Source organism: Scardinius erythrophthalmus (assembly GCF_964197995.2).
Source record: "Scardinius erythrophthalmus genome assembly, chromosome: 22".
Lineage (NCBI taxonomy): Eukaryota > Metazoa > Chordata > Actinopteri > Cypriniformes > Leuciscidae > Scardinius > Scardinius erythrophthalmus.
Genome location: NC_138242.1, coordinates 25909911 through 25930244, shown reverse-complemented (window position 1 = coordinate 25930244; position 20334 = coordinate 25909911). Strand labels below are relative to the sequence as shown.

The 20334-nt window shown below is 36.4% G+C and overlaps 1 protein-coding gene across 2 annotated transcripts in view; it reads left to right on the top strand.

Moving 5' to 3' along the window:
- The first annotated feature begins 33 nt into the window (after positions 1-33).
- Positions 34-20334, top strand: part of aglb (amylo-alpha-1, 6-glucosidase, 4-alpha-glucanotransferase b) — a 35041-nt gene continuing 14740 nt past the window's right edge. The window contains exons 1-18 of one of the 2 annotated variants that reach the window (XM_081352344.1): positions 34-234; positions 1460-1566; positions 8136-8346; positions 8426-8595; positions 9865-10068; positions 11558-11739; positions 11839-11950; positions 12045-12171; positions 12619-12721; positions 12973-13070; positions 14255-14394; positions 14538-14725; positions 14986-15109; positions 17023-17186; positions 17294-17395; positions 18331-18486; positions 19166-19316; positions 19527-19651. In XM_081352344.1, the coding sequence (XP_081208470.1) occupies positions 1485-1566; positions 8136-8346; positions 8426-8595; positions 9865-10068; positions 11558-11739; positions 11839-11950; positions 12045-12171; positions 12619-12721; positions 12973-13070; positions 14255-14394; positions 14538-14725; positions 14986-15109; positions 17023-17186; positions 17294-17395; positions 18331-18486; positions 19166-19316; positions 19527-19651 (2439 nt within the window). In that variant the 5' untranslated portion in view covers positions 34-234; positions 1460-1484. Of the gene's footprint in view, positions 235-487; positions 597-1459; positions 1567-8135; positions 8347-8425; positions 8596-9864; positions 10069-11557; positions 11740-11838; positions 11951-12044; positions 12172-12618; positions 12722-12972; positions 13071-14254; positions 14395-14537; positions 14726-14985; positions 15110-17022; positions 17187-17293; positions 17396-18330; positions 18487-19165; positions 19317-19526; positions 19652-20334 lie in introns of those variants that run through there. The other variant, XM_081352343.1, reaches the window with a different exon arrangement.

The following is a 20334-nucleotide window of genomic DNA, read 5'->3' as shown; positions in this document are numbered from 1 at the left end:
CGTCCTCAAAAATGATCTCAAAGACATGTGGGTGAGGCTAAAAAAATGAATGACAAACGATAGATGTGTTCCCATTCCCAAGCGAGGACCTTTAAAGGTCGGAGCATCTGTGTTTTTCCTGGACGCAAAATCTTTAGGCAAAATCACACGAACAAGAGTTCAACTTAATACTGAATATCAGCATGGCCGTGATTAAAGTTACCTGAGGCTTTGGGCCTGCCGCCTCAGGCTCAGGTAATCCAAGTCGAATTAATATTTAGGCTGTTGTCAGCTCGTGCTTGTGTGATATTACTGAAATACACTATAATAATAAATTATAATAAATAATTCACTATAAAATATACATTATTAATAAAAATATTATTGTTACTGGAGGAATTACAATAGTTTTTATCACACCTATGTGCTGCATGGACAACGCATGTACTGCACAAGCTTTGCCTGATGTAACCAGTGATATGTAACTAAAGGTGCTGGCTATATTTAGGGTCACCGAAAGGTCATGTCACCTCAGATGCATGACCTTATTAGATGCATAAGGTCTGCTTGACTAACACCGGGTGACACTCCAGTGAGGAGTCTGTCGGATGTTGCTGGTAATTAAACTTTTATTAGTTCATTTCAATTATGGCTCCTCATTTTAATATTTACTTATTGCATGAAATGCATGCTACTATCAAATGGGAAAAATAAAAGGCCTCTTGTCAAGATAAGTAAAACATTTTTTTGGTTGTTTTAATATTTCATGCAGCGTATCTTACATGTAAATACATTATAAGCTGAATTTAATGTTTATGAAATGTAACAGCGCTTAAAATGTATCTTTTAAAGTTTTACAAATTTGTGCGATATAAAGTGATCAACAAATAGGGCCTAATTCTTTAATCTTTTATTTATTTTAAACTATGCATGTCTGTATTTATGCAACATTTTAAAAAAGTACAGTATATATTTGCTTATCTATCTATCTATCTATCTATCTATCTATCTATCTATCATCTGACTTTTTGTCTATCTATCATCTGACTTTCTATCTATCTATCTATCTATCTATCTATCTATCTATCTATCTATCTATCTATCTATCTATCTATCTATCATCTGACTTTTTGTCTATCTATGACTATTTCTATCTATCTGACAATTTTTATCTATCTATCATCTGACTATATCTATCTATCTATCTATCTATCTATCTATCTATCTATCTATCTATCTATCTATCTATCTATCTATCTATCTATCTATCTATGTCATCATTGTGTCCATATGCTGTTGTTTCAGGTTAGGTCACTAGGTCAGATTTTTTTCTTCAAACATTGTTGAGAAACTGGCAAGCATTTACAAATCCCCCACTTGCCTATATCGATTGCAACAGATTGTTCACATGTTGATCGTTGTTATCGTATGATAGCCCACACTCTTGCAAATTCAGAGGTTACCTCTCCTGTGTTTAAAGGGCATCCTAAAAAAGCACCGCCAACATGTTCCGTGGCCAACAGATCCGAGTGCTTCTCCTGAATGACATGGAGAGACAAGAGCGCAGTCTATTTCGCTTGGAGCAAGGTAGGTCTTCTTCTCAAAAATTGTGCATTGCAAATGCAAATATTTTAATTGACGTCATCATCAGTTGTGCTATCATTATGTTTATTTTATTCTTGTATCATTTTTAATTTTTAATGTTGTTGTTGATGCATACATTATTCTATCCCTTTTATTTGTCTTACTTTATTACTCTCTGCAACTCAAGACTTTGGAACCCAAGGAGCTTTGGATAGATTTATGCTTTGGTGCATGAGCACCGAATATCACATTCAAAAATATGTCCGCTATATATAGCAGAGGAATGTGCTGGTGTTCTATCCTGTTTGCTGTGGTGCTCATATGTTTTGCAGTGTAGATAATGTAAATATAGTTTACTATGCAACTGTTAGATGGTCGCTGATTACAGAATAGTAGAATAGAATACTACTAATAGAATCAAACTGCTTACTACATACTGCACGTACTGAAGCAGTACTATTATGCAACCACAACCCTGGAAATCTTTATAGCATTATCATTTTTGAGCCATGGGTTCCCTCTGGGGGTTTGTAAAATAGCTTGAATAAATATGTTTTTACGAGTAAATTAAAATCTCAGTCTATTTGATTTTCATGTTTTGTTCTACAACATAAAGGTTCTACAGCAAGTCTTTTCAAAACAATTAAATGATATCACCATTTTCAGTAAATATGGATTAAAACAGGCCTTTTCAGATCAAATTTAGCAATCTTCCAAAGAATTATGTGAACTGTGAACTTTTTTTCTTAATTTGATTTTACAAGCATGCTGTTTAATGATAAAAAAAATCGCAATATCACCCTAAAATAAAAATGTAAGATTAAAGATTAGACAATTTTTATTGTATCTTTTATTAAGTTGGCCAAAGGCAAGGCATCACTAATGTTCTCTTGCATACTAATAATAAGTTTAAGTACAATATCAGTAAGTTGGCTCCCTCAAGCCATGCAAGTATGCAAGAGAACAATAGTGATGCCTATAACTTTTTATCTGTTTGCTTTTGTTGTCATCTTGTTTTTGTGTGCCTTTTTTTTACAGAAAGCCCTTTGTCTTTGAGACTGGTTCAGTTTTTTCACTTGCTTTAAGCCAGTAGGTGTACCCTGCAGATTTTGAGCCTTTTGGATAAATTGACCATGCGAGAATGTGTCATGAGAAATTCCACTTAAAGGGATATTTGTACCTGTTTCTAAATGCTCAGTGGTGTTAGTTGTAACCATTTTATATTGATCAACTGTGTGGTTCTGTACATCAAAAAGATGATCTCTCGATGCTGCTACATTGTTGTATTGAATTGGATCTCTGGCTTGAACACACTCTTGTGAAACTACAGTAGGCCTACTCTGGTCATTGTTGAGAATAGTGTTATCAGAAGAGATGGGTGGATGAAATGGCTCTAAATTATTAAGAGCAAGACACTCATGGGACACTTCATTGCTTTGACACATTTCAGGTGTAATGTTTATGAATGACACAGGCAGTAGATTAAATTGTTCCCGATCAGTCAGTAAGAAACACCCTTGAAACATTATAAGAAGTCTCTCTACCATGTCTTCCAACTGGAAAAATGTCAGCATTACAGCAGTACCTGTGTCTTCATCTGTTGGTATGCCATCTGGTGTTCTGCTATGCAAATCAAAATAGCCAAACCTCCCTGAGCGATCTCTGAACACAGCGACACACGAGTTTCCACACAGAAGCAGCGCGTACCTCACTTACGTCAGCTTGGAGACATTGCAGTGTGTTCTCAACAAGGTTATGAAACTCGCCGATAACTGGTGTGTCTCGTAAAAATCCAAACCTCTGGGGATGTTTAAGGATGTTGTAGCAACTGAAGTTTGTTTTAATATCGTTAAACAACTGGGTTATGAAAGCAAATGGTAACCGTTTGTGAAACACCAGATAAAAACACTTACTCAACGAATGTTAGTTCTTCTTGTTAATGAAAACAATATCAGTTGGACATCAACTATCACAGTCAAACAAGAAACAATCCCAGCATTTATTTAAGCTATTAGTTTTAACAGATACTTCAGTTGAAGGATGTAAAGTCAACTAAATTCTAGATTTAACACAAAATATTTAATTGAAACAGAACTAATATTAAATTAGACAATTTATCTCAAAGTATTTGACTATAAATATAATTAAAAAAAAAAGTTGTAATGAAAAAACAGTAAAGTTAAATAGTCCTACAGTATGGGATATAGACGAATACAGAAACTGAATGCAATGCTAAAACAGATGATTTTGCTCAAGTTAAATACGCGATACAAGACTACAAAAACCGAGAGATAGTACTAAAATGCTAAACACAGATATCATCAAAAAAGATTTGACTGGTGTTTAAGATGTCACCCCAAATATAATGTCACTTGTGAAATCAATTATACAACATAGATCAATGTTACAAGACATTGAACAGGAACTTACTGAACAGGAAAAGGACTTAAGAGCCAATTAAGCAGTCAATTTTACAAAAGGTAAAAATATCTGATAAATAAGACACTATGGGCCCTAATTTAACGATCTGAAACGCAAGTATCAAGCGCGAAATGCGTGTAACTTTGTGGGCGGATCTTGGGTGCTGTTGCTATTATATCGGCGGGATAAATTACTCTTGCGCCCGACGCAAATCTAAAATGGGTTGGTCTGAAGTAGCTTTATTATTCATAAGTGTGGTTTGGGCATAAATAAACCAATCAGAGCGTCATCTCATATTCCCTTTAAGAGCAGGCGCGCTTGTTCCATGGCGGGTTGCTATTATAACGGCGGATTTGCCAGGCGCGCGCCAGCAGCGGTTCACAGCCGAGGAGACTGACGTTCTCGTCAGGGCCGTAAAAGACAGAAAAGTTACATTGGGGATGGGAGAAACCCACCCAAATTAGCTTTGGTTAAACAGGCGTATACAAATTTGGGTAAATGTGTAAGCTAGATTTATGCCTATTTTTTCACATCTTCATGGACACAACAATGATTTCCCTCGTGTGGTAATATTTTTCCTTGTAATGAATGGTTTTCTAAAAATGAGAACTGCTGCGTCTGTGTGTAAATGAGATAAGCAAAGTGTATGTGCTACATTGATTATGGCCAAGCATGCGCCCTTAAAATAGCATATGAATAACATGCACAACGCGCCACTGACTTTAGACTAGGTTTTTCCTGGTCAGTGGCGGAATTGTTTTCTAAACCTGCAAAATAGCACCAGGGAACGTTTGTGCCAGAACACGCCGCCTCTTTTCACTGCACCGCCCCTGGTAGCTCAAGTTAATTTCCTAATTTACCGATGTGCGTCTGTGGAGGGAAAATAGGAATGATACATGCGTCGTTGTACAAAGTCAATTGCGCTGGGTGCAAGATAGGGCCCTATGTAATCTAAAGCCAAACAGTTTGTTATCAAACAAATGACTGTGTGTGTGTTAATGTTGTTGATTTTCCAATGTAGTCCTCAGATCAGTGATGATCAAGAAGGCAGCCGGGCAGATTGGAGCTGTAGCTGGTCCATCTTTCTGGCTCTGCAAATCATTTTGTTTTGTTTTTTGGGTTCGGTTATTGGGTTCAAAGTTTGGGTCTGGTTATTGGGTTCAAAGTTTGTGTTTGGTAATTGGGTTTGGTTATTGGGTTCAAAGTTTGGGTTTGGTTATTGAGTTGGTTAACACACACATGAAGAAAAAAACAAGTTACATTCTTAACACAAACAAACATGCCTAGTACAAGAATAATTGAATCATTAAATGTAAATAAGAACTGTACTACATTGCCGTCATATTAATCATGAATTGTGTTTAAGTAAGCGCTGTCTAGTGTTTCTATAATATGTTTATATTGTTACGAACCCCATTATTAAAGTGCTATTAAAGTGTATCAGCAGGCAACCGATAATGTTATCAGAAATAAACAAACATAGACCAACACAACATTGAAACGAACAACATTTAAACACAGTTTATCAGCGGCTGGCGGAAACATGACGCACACAGGGCTCTCGTCACTCCTCTCAAGCCCATCTCCCTCAGTGCACGCCAAGCTCTTTACAGAGCTGAAACAGTGATCGAAGCGATCACGCCACTGTGGAAACAAATCGTAGTTTTCAGCCTCCGCCCTTCTCTCTCCACTCTCATCTTATATATCTGTCACGATACACACACAGGGAAAAGGTAAGATCCAAAAGCAGTGTTTTATTAAAGGGTAATCCGTACTCACAACCAGTCCAGGCAAAGGTCATAATCCAAAAGGCAATCCAAAAAGATAAATACAAGAAACAGGCTCGAACTAACAACGGAAGTGTGGGGACAATATACAAGGACTCCGTGACAAACACTGAAACAGACAGGGTATATATACACAAGTGCTAACAAGGTGACGAGAAACAGCTGTAAGGCAATGAACAATTAGTGACAGACAGGATCATGGGAATTGTAGTGAGAATGCATAGACACCGTGAAAACTGAGGACCTCTAGTGTTTAACCCAGGGAACCACCAGACACTGTGACAATATCCAGCCCAGAACATCAATGAACAGGCTGCAGGTGCGCAGGGGCGGAGCCTATTCATAAAGAGAGAGAACCAAATCAACCAAAGAAATAGTACACACAAATAAACATAACTCAGGACATAACAATATTTTAAAGTTGGGTAATGTAGTCCAGCCTTAAGGGTTAATTGTTGAAAACAGGACAAAGGAGGAAATTCAATTTTTTTTTTTATCTTAGTAATCACCATTCCCTACTTTCCCTATAAAGATATTCCAAAAACCACCATGTATTAAATCTGAAATGTTTAACATTGTAACTTACCAAGATGGCAAGTTGTCCAATCTACTGTAGACGACAAAAAAAGACAAAATAGATTTGTTCACAGCTCGAACAAAGCCTGTATGATCACATTTACCAAAAAGTTTACATTGTTATATAATGTCCTTCACGATATATTATGTCATCCAATAATGAGCTGATGACATAAATCAGGAGTGTTTGATTGAGACATGCAAACTGTGTGGGACTTCAGGAACGTGGATGAGAACCACTGATCTACTGTATATGTTACAGAGTTTTAAGAAGTTTGGATTTTGTGTGCACAAATATGTATATACTTTTAGTGTTTAATAAACATACTGCAGATGCAAAAATTTCATTCAATAATAATAAAAAAAGTTAAATGTGTAATGTTTGACAATGTTACTTACATAGATAGATGAGACGTCCAATCTACTGGAAAACATAAATTAAGAAAAAAGACAAAATAACTTTAAACTCAAATCAATATTTTTTGGTTTGTCAATTTTTCTATGCCGTGTAATAAGCAGATAATGTCATCATTGGTATTTTTTTTTTTTTTGTGCAATAATTAACCACACAAATAATATGTAATGTTTATGTCTCAAAAACAGATTCTGATGGAGAGAACCGATTTCTGTGTTGCATCTTTAAATCTGAAATGTTTGACAGTGTTACTTTCAAAGATGGAAAAGACCTCCGATCTGTTAGGGAAAAAAACAAGATTTATTATTAATAGATAAATTATAGTGGCGTACAGCATTTCTTCAAGAAGGTGGTGAAGTTAAGATAACGGCTTTCAAAAACACATTGACTAGTGCACTCAGCAGTGGAAAACAAGTATATTTAGCTCTCAAAAGTGGAGAAGAGGTCGTAAATTGAGGAAGGGATTACATATGTAATAAAAAATTAAACTCTGTCTTTTTAATATGGGCATAAGTGTATTTTCCTGGGACCCACATCAGCAAAATTTAAAAAATGCTCCACTTTCTCTGCCAGAGGAGGCAAGAGCAAGGGCACAGGAGGCTCTTTGCCCATCATCAAACTTTTAAAACTACTAAACTAAAACTTAAACTATTTCAAACTGAAAACATTCAAACTTTTAAAACTACTAAACTAAAACTTAAAACTTTCAAACGTAAAGCTTTTAACACTTCATCAAACTTTATGGCAAGAAACTTCTTCAAACTATCTGGTCCGGCTTTCTCAAGCCAACTTAAAGTTTGTCTCAACAAACTTTTTAATCTAATTGTTTATATACTGTTGTATAAATCAGTGGTCAGCTTTGTTTTTTAAACACAAAACGGCGCATATTCTGTAAATTGTAGATAAAATATTCCAAATATAATTTATTTAAAAAATATATAATTTTAAATAGCCTAATGAAATTTTAACATACTGATAAACACAGAAATACTTGCCTTTTAGCTTAAGGCGAACGGGAAAACTTTCTGAACTGTATTTCTCTAAAAATGTATTAATATACAATGCAACAGCTAAGTTTATCAAATTGCACACCAAAACAATATATGAATAAACAACCAGTGGCTTCAAGGAGAATTAAATCAAAGATTTATGAGGAAAATAAGATCTTCTTGAAGTCTACTTGAAGGGATTTTCATGTTTTGTTCTAAAACATAAATTACACAGTATCTGATATGTATTGTTTCATTGCTCTGAACAATAATTTATGATTCAAGGATCTTCTTTGATAAATGCACTATTTAAAGGAAGACTTGCGGGGTTATTGGAAATTACCCTGATGTTTTCTCATGTGACTCACATTTAATCTCACGTAGGCTTTGAGCTTCAGTTCCGCCTGGGCCCGACCCTGCAGGGCAAGAGTGTGCATGTTCACACCGACTACCCAGCACATGGCAAGAGGTTCGTTGGCTCCAGCTTCCGTCGGCTGGAGTGGGTGAACCCCAGTGGCAGAGAGGATGACTCAGACAAGTACTGCAAACTGGACCTGGAGATAGCAGGGTCTTATCAGTATTACTTTGGGTGTGGGTGAGTGAGAATTCTTGGAATTGTGGCAGTTTCTAATTGTTACCAAAAAAAGAAAGATGTTACCATATTGTGTATACAGGGATGAGGAACGAACCGGAGGTGGCTACATTGTTGTGGATCCAGTGTTGCGCGTCGGCCATGAGAGGAAGATCCTGCCTCTGGATTGCATTACAATTCAGACTTACCTGGCAAAATGTCTGGGCCCTCTGGATGAATGGCTAGACAGACTAAGAGTGGCCAAGGAAACTGGTATGAATCATTTATCAGTGTCTGTTGAAACTCATTTATGAGTTTGGTATTGCTGTAGTACTTGTGACTCCAGCAAAAGACCATCTGAAGCTCCCTCATATAGAAATATATGTGCTAATGTGTATAAAAAAGGATATTTTTGCTCCCCACTGATTGCGGCAATCTATGGGTTATTGCACTTTACCAGAATCATCAAAATTTCTATACATATCACAATACTGAACTCACGATACGATATTATTGCGATACTCCAAGACATATGGTAAAAGGTTAACAATTTTTTTACTGTTGAATAAAATGCAACATTTGGTATTACACTGGCGGTGTAAATGAATAGGCTTGGACTTGGTGCTGGTAACCCAATGCACAGGACAAAGGTGACACCAGAATAAAAAATATTCATGATTCTGAAGCTGGAAATACAGAATTATTTTTAGACGAATATGCTTGCACTCTGTCGCCGACTAGATATATTTAAAATAATGTAGGCCACTTTTTACTGGTAACATACGACATTTGGCATGATCAGGACCCAGAAATATTCCCCCATTGCAATATTATACATTATTCAACATTATATAGTAGTGTAATGTAGTACTGAGTACTGACACTACTTGAAATTTTCTCACACAGTAACTTTCATTTTGGGTGAACTATACACAATACAGATTGTCACTATCCACGATACATCTTGTTGAATTTTTGTATTGCGACATATTGTGACACAATATATTGTTACACCCCTTGCATGCCATATGTGCATGTTTGTGAGCTATTTTTGTGGACATTCTGGACAAGTATTTTCCAATTTGACAAGATTAAGAATGAAATTGATATTAATTTTCCTTTTCAGCCACAGACAGGCTCAGTTTTTTTTTTAAATTAGTGTTGGTTAAAACAAGCTGTTGTCTCAGTACTTGAACAAACCATTAACTGTGTGAAACTTCTTCCCCACCATTTGTGCTACTGATGAATGATACCTCAGATCATGAAGACTGTTGGCGTCTTTTTTTCTATGCTAGATTTTCACTTAAATAAAACCGTAAAAAAGATGATAAAACGGGTGAAAAATAACCCCCATAGACTTACATTGTAGGAGTGACCAAAGCCACAGGAGTCCAGAATCTAATAGAGATCTGTGGGTTGACTTTTTTTATTCCAGTAAGTTACCATAGCAAACACCCTGAACACCATATCAACGCCCTAGCAACTGACCAAAACACCCTAGGAATCATATAAAAACACGTTTTTTTTTTTTTTTATGTTCAGGTTACAATATGATCCACTTCACGCCTCTGCAGAAACTAGGCTTATCACGGTCATGCTACTCCATAGCTGATCAGCTAGAGCTGAACCCCGATTTCTCCCCACCTGGAAAGAACTACACCTGGATGGATGTGGGCAACCTAACGGAGAAACTCAAGAAAGAGTGGAATGTGATTTGCATCACAGATGTGGTGTACAACCACACAGGTAATTTCACATAGTGAATAATGTTTGGAGAAACTTCCAATACTGCATCTTTGGCTATTTATCTCATTTGAATGGCAATGTCACCTCTGAAGAACGACACAACAGATTAAGAAAGTGGTTAGGCTATTTATATATCAATTGCAGCAATCAGAGGGTACTGTAGATGAAAGCTGGTCACATCTGTGGCACAGTGTTTAAGATTTTTGACCTTTCAGTCACACTGCAGGAAGATTAATGTTGGCTGCCTCGTTCTTTGTGACATTCTAATGTTTCATGTTGCCCTCTGCTGCATGTGTGTCATAGGAACACATTTTCATGTCTGCCCTTATGAACACCATATAGTTTAATTGGGTGTCAAACTATAACTGTTTCTTGCCAACTAGCTTTGTTTCGGTTAGTCTGTAAAAATGTGCTCAAGCAGGATGTAAAAGTAGCTCTACAGGATGCCAGAAGTTTTATTTTTTTGTATTTTTCCTTTCGATCTTTTGCTTGTTTTGCTGTGGTTAACATGCTTTACTGTAACTATGAGCCATCGGCATTTACCGACTTTAAACAGCTCAATTACTGTAGCCCTCAGAGACTCACAGTCTGATACAAAATTACAGCAGTTGTTTTAAAGCCATCAAATCAACTTTTCAATAAATATGGGTTAAAACTACATAAACCTGCAGCTCACACTCTGAAATATATTATAGCAACAATTTTGGCAGGGAAATAAAAAACAGTTTAAGTCTCCCAGCAAGCAATAGTCACACAATATGATGTGACTAATTTAGCAAATTTAGCAAATTTGATTTGTCTTATTATTTTTTCCCTGCATGTTGATTAGTGATAGAAACAGAAAATGGACGTATCTCCTAAACCGGTTGTATAAATCCTAATGGTTATTATTGTTTTTATTGTTATTCACACAACAGAGCTTATTCACTAAATCGTAGATGAATTATTCCGGATAGGTTTGAGCATTTTTTTCAAGAGCCACAGAAACTGTTTCCTGCTCTTTGAACACAGCTGTCATCTTTGCCTAGAAGAAGCAGAACGGCTGTGATAGTGTAAATTTGGAATCAGAGCAGCTCTTTAGACACAAGACTGAAGTTTATCACTCTTAATGAGCATTTTGAAATTGATTTTACTTGCCATTTATTATGTGCAAACATACCAATCCTTATCAGGAACTCACATACAATTATTCGCAATTTATTTTCCAACCAATTAACTATGTTTGCATGTCACCTTTTCATTTCCCTCCCAATTTTGACCCAGCATGTGTAATATAATCTTATACTAACAGGTACAGCAGATTGTATTTCCATACGTTTGGTTTTTGAAAGGAAATCAATTGACTGAAGTAAAATGAGCCGAAGGTCATAGTGATGATGAAATAGTCTATGCGGCAGTTTAAATAATATCTTCTGTCTATAGCTTAGAAAAACAGATTTTATTTTATTTATTTATAAGACTATGATTTTATGATTGTTCCCTTGGTTAGCTGCCAACAGTAAGTGGATCAGACTCCATCCAGAGTGTGGCTATAACCTGGTAAACTCTCCTCATCTGAAGCCAGCCTGGGTGCTGGATAGAGCCCTGTGGCACTTCAGCTGTGCCGTAGCTGATGGGAAATACAGTGACAGTGGCCTTCCACCTCTTATTGAGAGTGAGAAACGCATTACTGTGAGTCTGGAGGCTGTCACAGCTTTTTAATATGCCAAAAATCCTTTAAAGTTTGTTGTGACAGGCCAACAAGTGATGGTGTTTGGTTTGATGTTTCAGATCCTACGAGGGCTTCTATGGACGGAAGTTTTCTCCCAGATGAAACTATGGGAGTTTCTGCAGGTGAACGTTGAGAAAGCCGTGGAGCAGTTTAGGAAGGTTCTTCAGGCTGGTGAGCGTTTGAAGTCTGCTAGCGTGTTCTTGGATGCTCTGTCACTTGTATTTTGTAGGGTCGGAGGTAAGTTGGATGTATTTGGCGTCTGTAGGTAACAAACCTGAGGGCCCCGAGTTGATGGGAAAGCCGAAATTAAAAGTCATCCAGGATTCACAGTATGGACACCTCAGCAACACCGTAGACATGCAACTGGCCCTGGAGATGTTTGGCAGACACACGTGAGTCCACTTCCTGTTCAAGTTCTGTTTAATGATTGTTTTTTTGGATAGAGTATGTGTTTTCTGTTATCAAATATCTATGTTAAATTTTTAATGATCTCAAATGAAAAGGTCAGGGTAACCAAGATAATTTTATTGTGATTATACATAACTTGGTCACCCTAATTAAGCAATAATATTCTAATGGTCATTTAATTATCAACAAGTAAATCCCTACATCACTTATATGATATATGATCACAGTTTAATATATATACATATATATATATATTAGTATAAGTACATATATATATTTAATCCATTATATATGTCAAGTGAATATATATATATATATATATATTAATCCATTTTTACATTAGAATTAGATCTGTTTTTTTCTTATTATGCCAGTGTAATGCACTTTGTGAGCAAATAAACTTTATTTCCCTGTACTTATCAAAACAACAGTAACGGTCCCAAATCCATTCAAGAGTCCTGTGATTGGTTTAAGAAGAGTCTTGAGGAGCTGAATGTGGAATGTTATAAGGAAATGCAAAGTCATCATGAGAAGGTTGGTTTCTGTTAGCTTTAGGTGTGTGTTTGATTCAGAGATTATCTTACTGTTTATATCTTTGTTGTCTGTGTGATTTATTTATGTCATTTCTCCCCTGCAGTCTATAAACTGCATAATCAATTTTCTTTCATTCTATTGTTGAAAATATGTTGTTTCATTCCTTCTGTTGTGTGTATGATTCACAGATAATCTTACTGTTTATATGTTTGTTGTCTGTGTGATTTATTTACGTCATTTCCTCCCTGCAGGCTATAAACTGCATAGTTGGAACGGTTTGTTATGAGAGACTCGCCACCCACGGTCCTCTGCTTGGACCTGTCACTCGGACAAACCCTTTGGTGACTAGGTAAATATCAAGAAATCTCACAGAGCAAGACTGGTGGCAGACTGAAAGTCTGGTCTACTTTGAAACTTATTCTGGACAAGAACTGCCCACTTAAGAAGAAATCATCTGACAGACAGAAACACAACTAACAAAAATATGTTCAAACAACGTTTTGCCAATGTTCCCATTATGTTATGAAAATGCTAATTCTGAATGTTTTAAACATGTTTTTTTTTTTTTTTTTCTGGGTTATGCAGTTGTTAATGCTAATCCCACTGTTACTTTTGACACTAGCAGTTAAAAACAAAACTGCCTACATTTTGCGTAATAATTTTTTGGTTGTGCTTTGGCTTTGCGTGACTGTGTGGATAAATATGGTTATTTCTCATAAATAAAAAGGAAAGAGAGATTATCCCACTGCTCATAACACATTAACTAATAGGCTTACGAGATAAAACCAGCTTAGATGGAAAGGATCTCAAGTTGACTAGCAGCTATACCCCATTGACGGAAATTTCTTGCTTTCCGTGTTTTCACTGTTATACAGTAGAGGGCGCTATTATTAGGCATCTTCTGAAAGAGTACTGAATCTGATCAAATCAGGTGAAAAAGAAGCAGAAATAACTGATAGCATAGATAAGCAGATGCGTATATAAAATAACGCGATCATCAACATTAAACAGCATATCCAAACTGCCGAACGTTACCGAATAAAATATCGACCCAGGACGAGCTATAGGACTGTGCAAGCATAATGTTTTGAATAATCATTCTGAATTTCATAATCATTCTGAATCCGATCTGGATGTAGTCTTTGACGAAAACGCGATTTTCTCAGCTTTTTCTCAAAATGTTGCTTTTTTATGAAACTTACCCACATTCAAGTGTTGATAAAAAAGAATGCATTAAGCTAGAATAAAACAGGTTTTTTGTTTAAAAGCAGATGCTCTGTTCTCTCTTTTGACATCGCCTATTGCATGTCCAGATATGCATACAACAAAATATTCTGAGTGCTGTGAAAATGCTTATGTATTCTAGTCAAGGGCCTCAAACTAAACTTTTTAATGCCACAAATATATCCAAATAACAATTTTTTCCCCCTCAGAAGCCACATGATATCTTGTAAGCTTAGCATTTTATAGTGTAATACGCTGATGAGAACGGCAGATTTACAGTTTTCATCCTTGTTTTGTTGTTATATATAGATATTTTACCTACCCATTTGAGGACATGCCAATGGAGAAGGAAAACCAGCTGATGCTGAATCCAAATGAGGCTTGTCATCTGCTCGCCCATAATGGATGGGTCATGGGTGATGACCCGCTCAGAAACTTTGCAGAGGCAGGTGAGTCAAAATATGTGTTGATTTCTTTTGAACGGTAATGAAAATACCTGCATGCTGGTCCACACTGGTTGCTGGTTGGGCCAGCAAAGCCATTCAAAAAATGTTCAGCCAGTTTTTTAATGGTTGATTTATCTGTCTGTTAGGGTCTAATGTTTACCTCAGAAGAGAGCTTGTTTGCTGGGGTGACAGCGTTAAACTTCGCTATGGCGATAAGCCAGAAGACTGTCCATACTTATGGGCTCACATGAAGAAGTACACAGAGATCACAGCCAAACATTTCTCCGGTGTGCGTCTGGATAACTGCCACTCCACACCCCTTCATGTGGCTGAGGTACGTGCTCAGATTTCCACTTTATTTTTGATCTGCAGGCATATTTCATGATATATTTATACAAATGACACCATATGCTACTGACAGGAACTCAGAAAGTTTTGCAGTGTCACTGTAGATTCATAGATTATATCTGAGGAATGATATCACTTTTCTTTCATTCTAATTTTGGAAATATGTTGTTTCATTCCTTCTGAGTTTGTACTGCAGGTTTTTCATGTGTACTATTAAATGTGGCATCTTGTATGTTGTGTCTATAGGCCATGTTAGCTGCAGCCAGAGTGGTCAGGCCCAATCTTTATGTGATAGCTGAACTCTTTACAGGAAGTGAACAGCTTGACAATTTGTTTGTAAATCGGCTGGGGATAACCAGTCTCGTCAGAGGTACTGCAGACTGCAAAATACACGTTTGATGCTGAATTTGCTCTTTGTGTTTTTTTTCCCCCTCCTTTTTGCTTTCTCAAAACATTAATACCTTACCGTTAATAACATACTTTTTCTCTCCATAACATAATTTGACTTGTCATCTGCTAACTTATTAATGCCATACTTCATTACTAATACACCTGCATTATATCCTTTATGCTTAACTATGTAACCTGAGCATGTTCCTACTCATTGTCATGCACTTCACACATTGTCTGTCTTGCTTAGTTTACCTACACCCCTATCCATTCATTCATCCATCCATCCTGTTTTCTAACCCTGCTGCTGTGTGCTGTATGTGGTGGCTGAGCTCTTTACTGGCAGTGAAGAGCTGGACAATGTCTTTATGACTAGGCTTGGCATTACCTCCCTTATCCGAGGTAAGACGCAAAGAGATTGGGAAATGCAGTTGCAGTGACACTCAGAAATAAATGTGAATGCCATGTGAAATACAAATTTACAGCAGATGTAAATCATCCTCGAAATGAGCTAAAACACCACAGCTGCTGTTGATAGAGTTTGAGTTGTATTTCACACAGAATATCCTTCGATTTTAGATAATAGATGGATATGGACTGGTTCTTGAACTACTGGCACTTTTATTTCACAGGGGTTCATTTTTACGTATTAACTTCTTTGATGAAGGCCACATTAGTTTTTTTGTCATTTATTTTTTATACTTTTAAAAAGCCATTTATGTTTACATTGTATTGTTTTACTTTTGTCCCATTTAAAATTTTAAAATGGACAGGTCAGGTCAGGTCTGTCAGTTAACGCATGTGATACATTTTTGTCAGTCTTAAATTAGTTAAATAAAGTCTTAAATTAATGTAAAGAGTTGTGAGAGAATGACGTGCGTGTGATGTGTCATGCATGCAGCAGCGGCTGATTTTAAAGGGACAGCAGGCAATAAAGCTTTCTGTCAGTAATATTAATCAAAGAACAAAGTAGCAAAGAAAATTACTCACTGCCCTAACCCTACCCAACCTTGACTAATGCACTTTTGTAGCATTGATAAGGATTAGTCTATATTTAATCTAATGCAATACAGACTGTTTGATAACTTTATTCAATTTCTGTTAGTCATGAAGGCAGGGCACAGGTAAATATGACATTTATTATGGGTTTATGTGAGGATTGTTTGAAGTTCACTTGAATTAAAAGTTGTTATATTTTTTGAAGCCTAATAAATGTTAAAAAAATGTATAGCTTTCAATTACACTTTAATGTTGAATGGCTATAATTAATGTTTAAAATTGAGAAAAAAAATCATTTTCATTGAGACATCAGTAGCTGTATTAGTATCAGTGATACTGACCTTCATTCAGTCTCTATATTAATTTAGAGATTAACTGAAATTCTTACATTATAAAATATGTAAACTAAATATAACCCTATAAAAATGTAAGTGTTTTAAATTGCGATTATTCGTGATTATGACAGAAAAAAAATTGTGATTAATCGAGTTCATTTTTGAATCGACTGACAGCACTATAATAAAATAAAACTATTATCTCAGCAAAAAGTGAAATGAAAACCATTCCAATATATTTGTTTAAAAAATAATTTATATATTTATAAATTTATTATATTTTACAGTTTTTTTGTCCAATGGCGAAACAATGAAGCTGTGAAGGTAATGTTAATGACTTGCATAAAAAAATGACAGATTTCCTCTGTGATGTATGTACAGTACTGTATAGATACTGTATATAGTTAGTACACAAATCTAATAAACTCTTGAGAGTATGAAAAGTGGCAATAGTTGAAAAAACATCCAAATTAAACCGCAACATGAACCCTGTCGTGTAAAGTTTGAACTTTTTATCAAATGTCCCATTTACTGATAAGATTTGTTCGCTCATCATTAGAGGCCATGAGTGCCGGGGACAGCCATGAGGAGGGTCGACTGGTGTATCGTTTTGGAGGGGAGCCTGTAGGGTCATTCGTACAGCCAAACCTCAGGCCTTTAGTGCCGTCGATCGCTCATGCCATGTTTCTGGATGTTACCCATGACAACGAATGTCCCATTCAGGTCAGCAACACATAAAATGTATTTTATGTATCATGAGGTTTATTTTAATACTGTTTAATATACATTTTTAATATGAAAGATCTGTTTTTCTTATTCTTGTCTTGTAGGTTCGTTCTGCGTATGATGCTTTACCCAGCTCTGCTATCGTCTCTATGGCCTGCTGCGCCTCAGGCAGCACTAGAGGATACGATGAGCTCGTACCTCACCAGGTAAAAATGTGTACAGTGACTTTGGCTGTGTCCTGCTGGTTGCAGAAAGGCTTTCAACTCATTAAAGTCACTGATCTAAAACAAATTCAAGGAAGCTTAACACTGATAATAATAAGAAATGTTTCCTGTGCTGCAAATCAGCATATTAGAATGATTTATGAAGGATCATCATGTGACAGGAGTAATGCTGAAAATTCAGCTTTGCAATCACAGGAATAAATAAAATTTTAAAGCATATGCAAATAGAAAACAGTTATGTTAAATTGTAATAATATTTCACTATATTACTGTTTTTACTGTATTTTTGATCAAATCAGTTCAACCTTGGTGAACATAACAGACTGTTAAAAACAACGGTAGCTGCATATTGAGATTTTGTTTTGTTGCATAAAAAAAGTTACATAACTTACTCTTTCTTTGCCAAGTTTTTATGTATTTTTATATAACAAAGCAGATTAAAAATTACAGTTTATGTCCCGCCCAATTATGTAACAAGAATAATTTGTTCTGTCAGCACCTTGATTATAAAACTCCCATAATGAATTATTTCTTTACTTCTCACTAACAAAGAGTCTTTTGTATCTGGGTCGGTATTCATACCTTTTTTTCCTCCCTTCCACGTCAAAATATTTCCCTGGGGTTTCTAATATACCTGGAGAAAGCTATCTGTTAGGATTTACATTCATCTAAATGGAAGAAACTCTAATTCTGAATGCAACACTGCAAATACACAACCTGTCAGTCAATAAATGGGAAAACAAAGTAACTTTGCTTACTTGTTTGAATGTCCTTTTAATGTCAATTTAAGTTGAAGTTACTTGAAAAAAGTAATCTGATTACATAACACTCTTTACCAACACTGCAAATATATATGTACATATGCTTTTTGCCCACATAATGGTGTTGGTGTAATATCAATCCGCTTTTTTTCTCAGATTTCAGTAGTAAAGGAGGAGCGTCTGTACCCTAAATGGAATCCTGATGCACTGCACTCTTCTGTTGGGGAGGTGAACCTCCAGACTGGGACAATGGCAGGAAAGCTGGCCCTCAACAAACTCCACCAAGAACTGGCAGAGAAGGGCTTCACCCAGGTTAATGTTTACTCATATCAGACGTCAAATATATTTATTATGAGTCACAATCATTAACAGCAAGAGGAGACTTTGATACTTATTGCGAAGTTTTTATGAACTACTGATTTCACTGATTTGTTACTCACTGTAGCAGACACCTTAATCCTCTGGATTAAACTGAAATTAAGGAATCTGTTACAACAGTTCATACCTCATACCAAACTTGTTTATAAAGAGAAGAACTTACATTGGAAGTTCATTTTAAAAGCAGAAATGTGAAGCTCAGGTTTTACCAAAACACTTTAAGAGTTGGTTTTCAGACATTTTCTCAAAACAAACTTCACTTTTCTGAGCCCCTTTTGCTGTTTAACATTTGTTATAAAGTATCCAAAATTATCCAAATATTGTTTTGATCATGTAAAAACCTTTTTATTTTATTTTGTGCTTGAAAATATTGCTTTAAATACCACTAAGTTTTACTCTAATCCAAAGACATTCAGACATATTTAGCTGTCCAAATACTTTTTTCGAACCCCTATAAATTAATTCTTTATGTATTAAAATGTTATTTGAGGTGTAAAGTTGTCACTAGGGTGGTGGGACTTGTTGTCATATTTATACCTGTAACCTACACCTCTCAGTCTTATGTGCACATTGCTGTCTGTTTCTTTGTATTTGTTCATCATGCACGTCACAGGTTTATGTAGATCAGCTGGATGAAGACACCGTGGCTGTGACCAGGCATTGCCCCAGCACACATCAGTCTGTTGTGACTGTGTCTCGAACAGCGTTTAAAAACCCTGAAACACACCAATACAAAGAGCATCTGGCCCCCATGTACATCCCAGGTACAGATGCGAACACTTATAGGGCTAAGCGCTCTTTGCTTTCAGATTACGCTGTTGAAATCAAAGTCATCTAATTTTATGTCGAGCACATCAAGTAGTTTGACAGTTCATTTTCTCTTCAAATGTCACTGAAGTGCAACTAACTGTGAATCAGTCATCCTTATAAACCAGTTAGACATGTTCTGTCTAATCTGTCATCATGTTACGCAGGTAAAATTGAAGAGGTGATTTTTGAGGCGCGTACAATAGAGAGAAACGCTGAGTCATATGCGAAAGATGAGACGTGCATAAACGGCTTGCCGAACTACACTGTTGTGACCCGTGAACACGTCCAGGTAACATGACACTAGTGCTGGGTGCAGCTGTGCTGTGGCATGAAGTGTCTGTATGCTGTCATCAGGCAGAGAAAAGACTAACAGACAAAGATCTTGTTCTGTGGGAATTTGGGGTATTTGTTGGCTTTTAGTATGCTCTTTTTATAGCTTCTTAGTGTAGAGCAGGGCTATTCAATTGGCGGCCCGCCAATCATCTCCATGCGGCCCGACGGCACCAACCTCCCTCCTCCTCTTTTCGCTCCGATTGACCTGAGAAACGTTTTACGTGTGAATATTTCAGCAGTTATTATATGTGTCCCGAATTTATGTCGACTGAACCAGCGATAGGCTACCAATCATTCGTGAATGAATCATTCTTTTGGTTCGATTCTTTCTAAACGCGCTTGCATAACGGTCTAAAACTATTCGGATTCATTCGGACCGCTCCGTCACTGAATCATCTGAAGCGGTTTCTCGTTCAGTATGTTACAACAAATAGCGATGTTTTCAGTTGTTTCACTAGTTGTTTAAACACGGCCCAGCGCGGAGTTGCGTTTACTCCCGGTCCCGGACACACTAATATTAAACAGCGTTGCGACAACCAGTGGAAGCGTTTCAGTTCGACAGAAACATTTCTGTTACAAACCACAAATCACTCGATGATTTAATTAGTATTAAATCGGATGAAACAGCCTCAACATTCC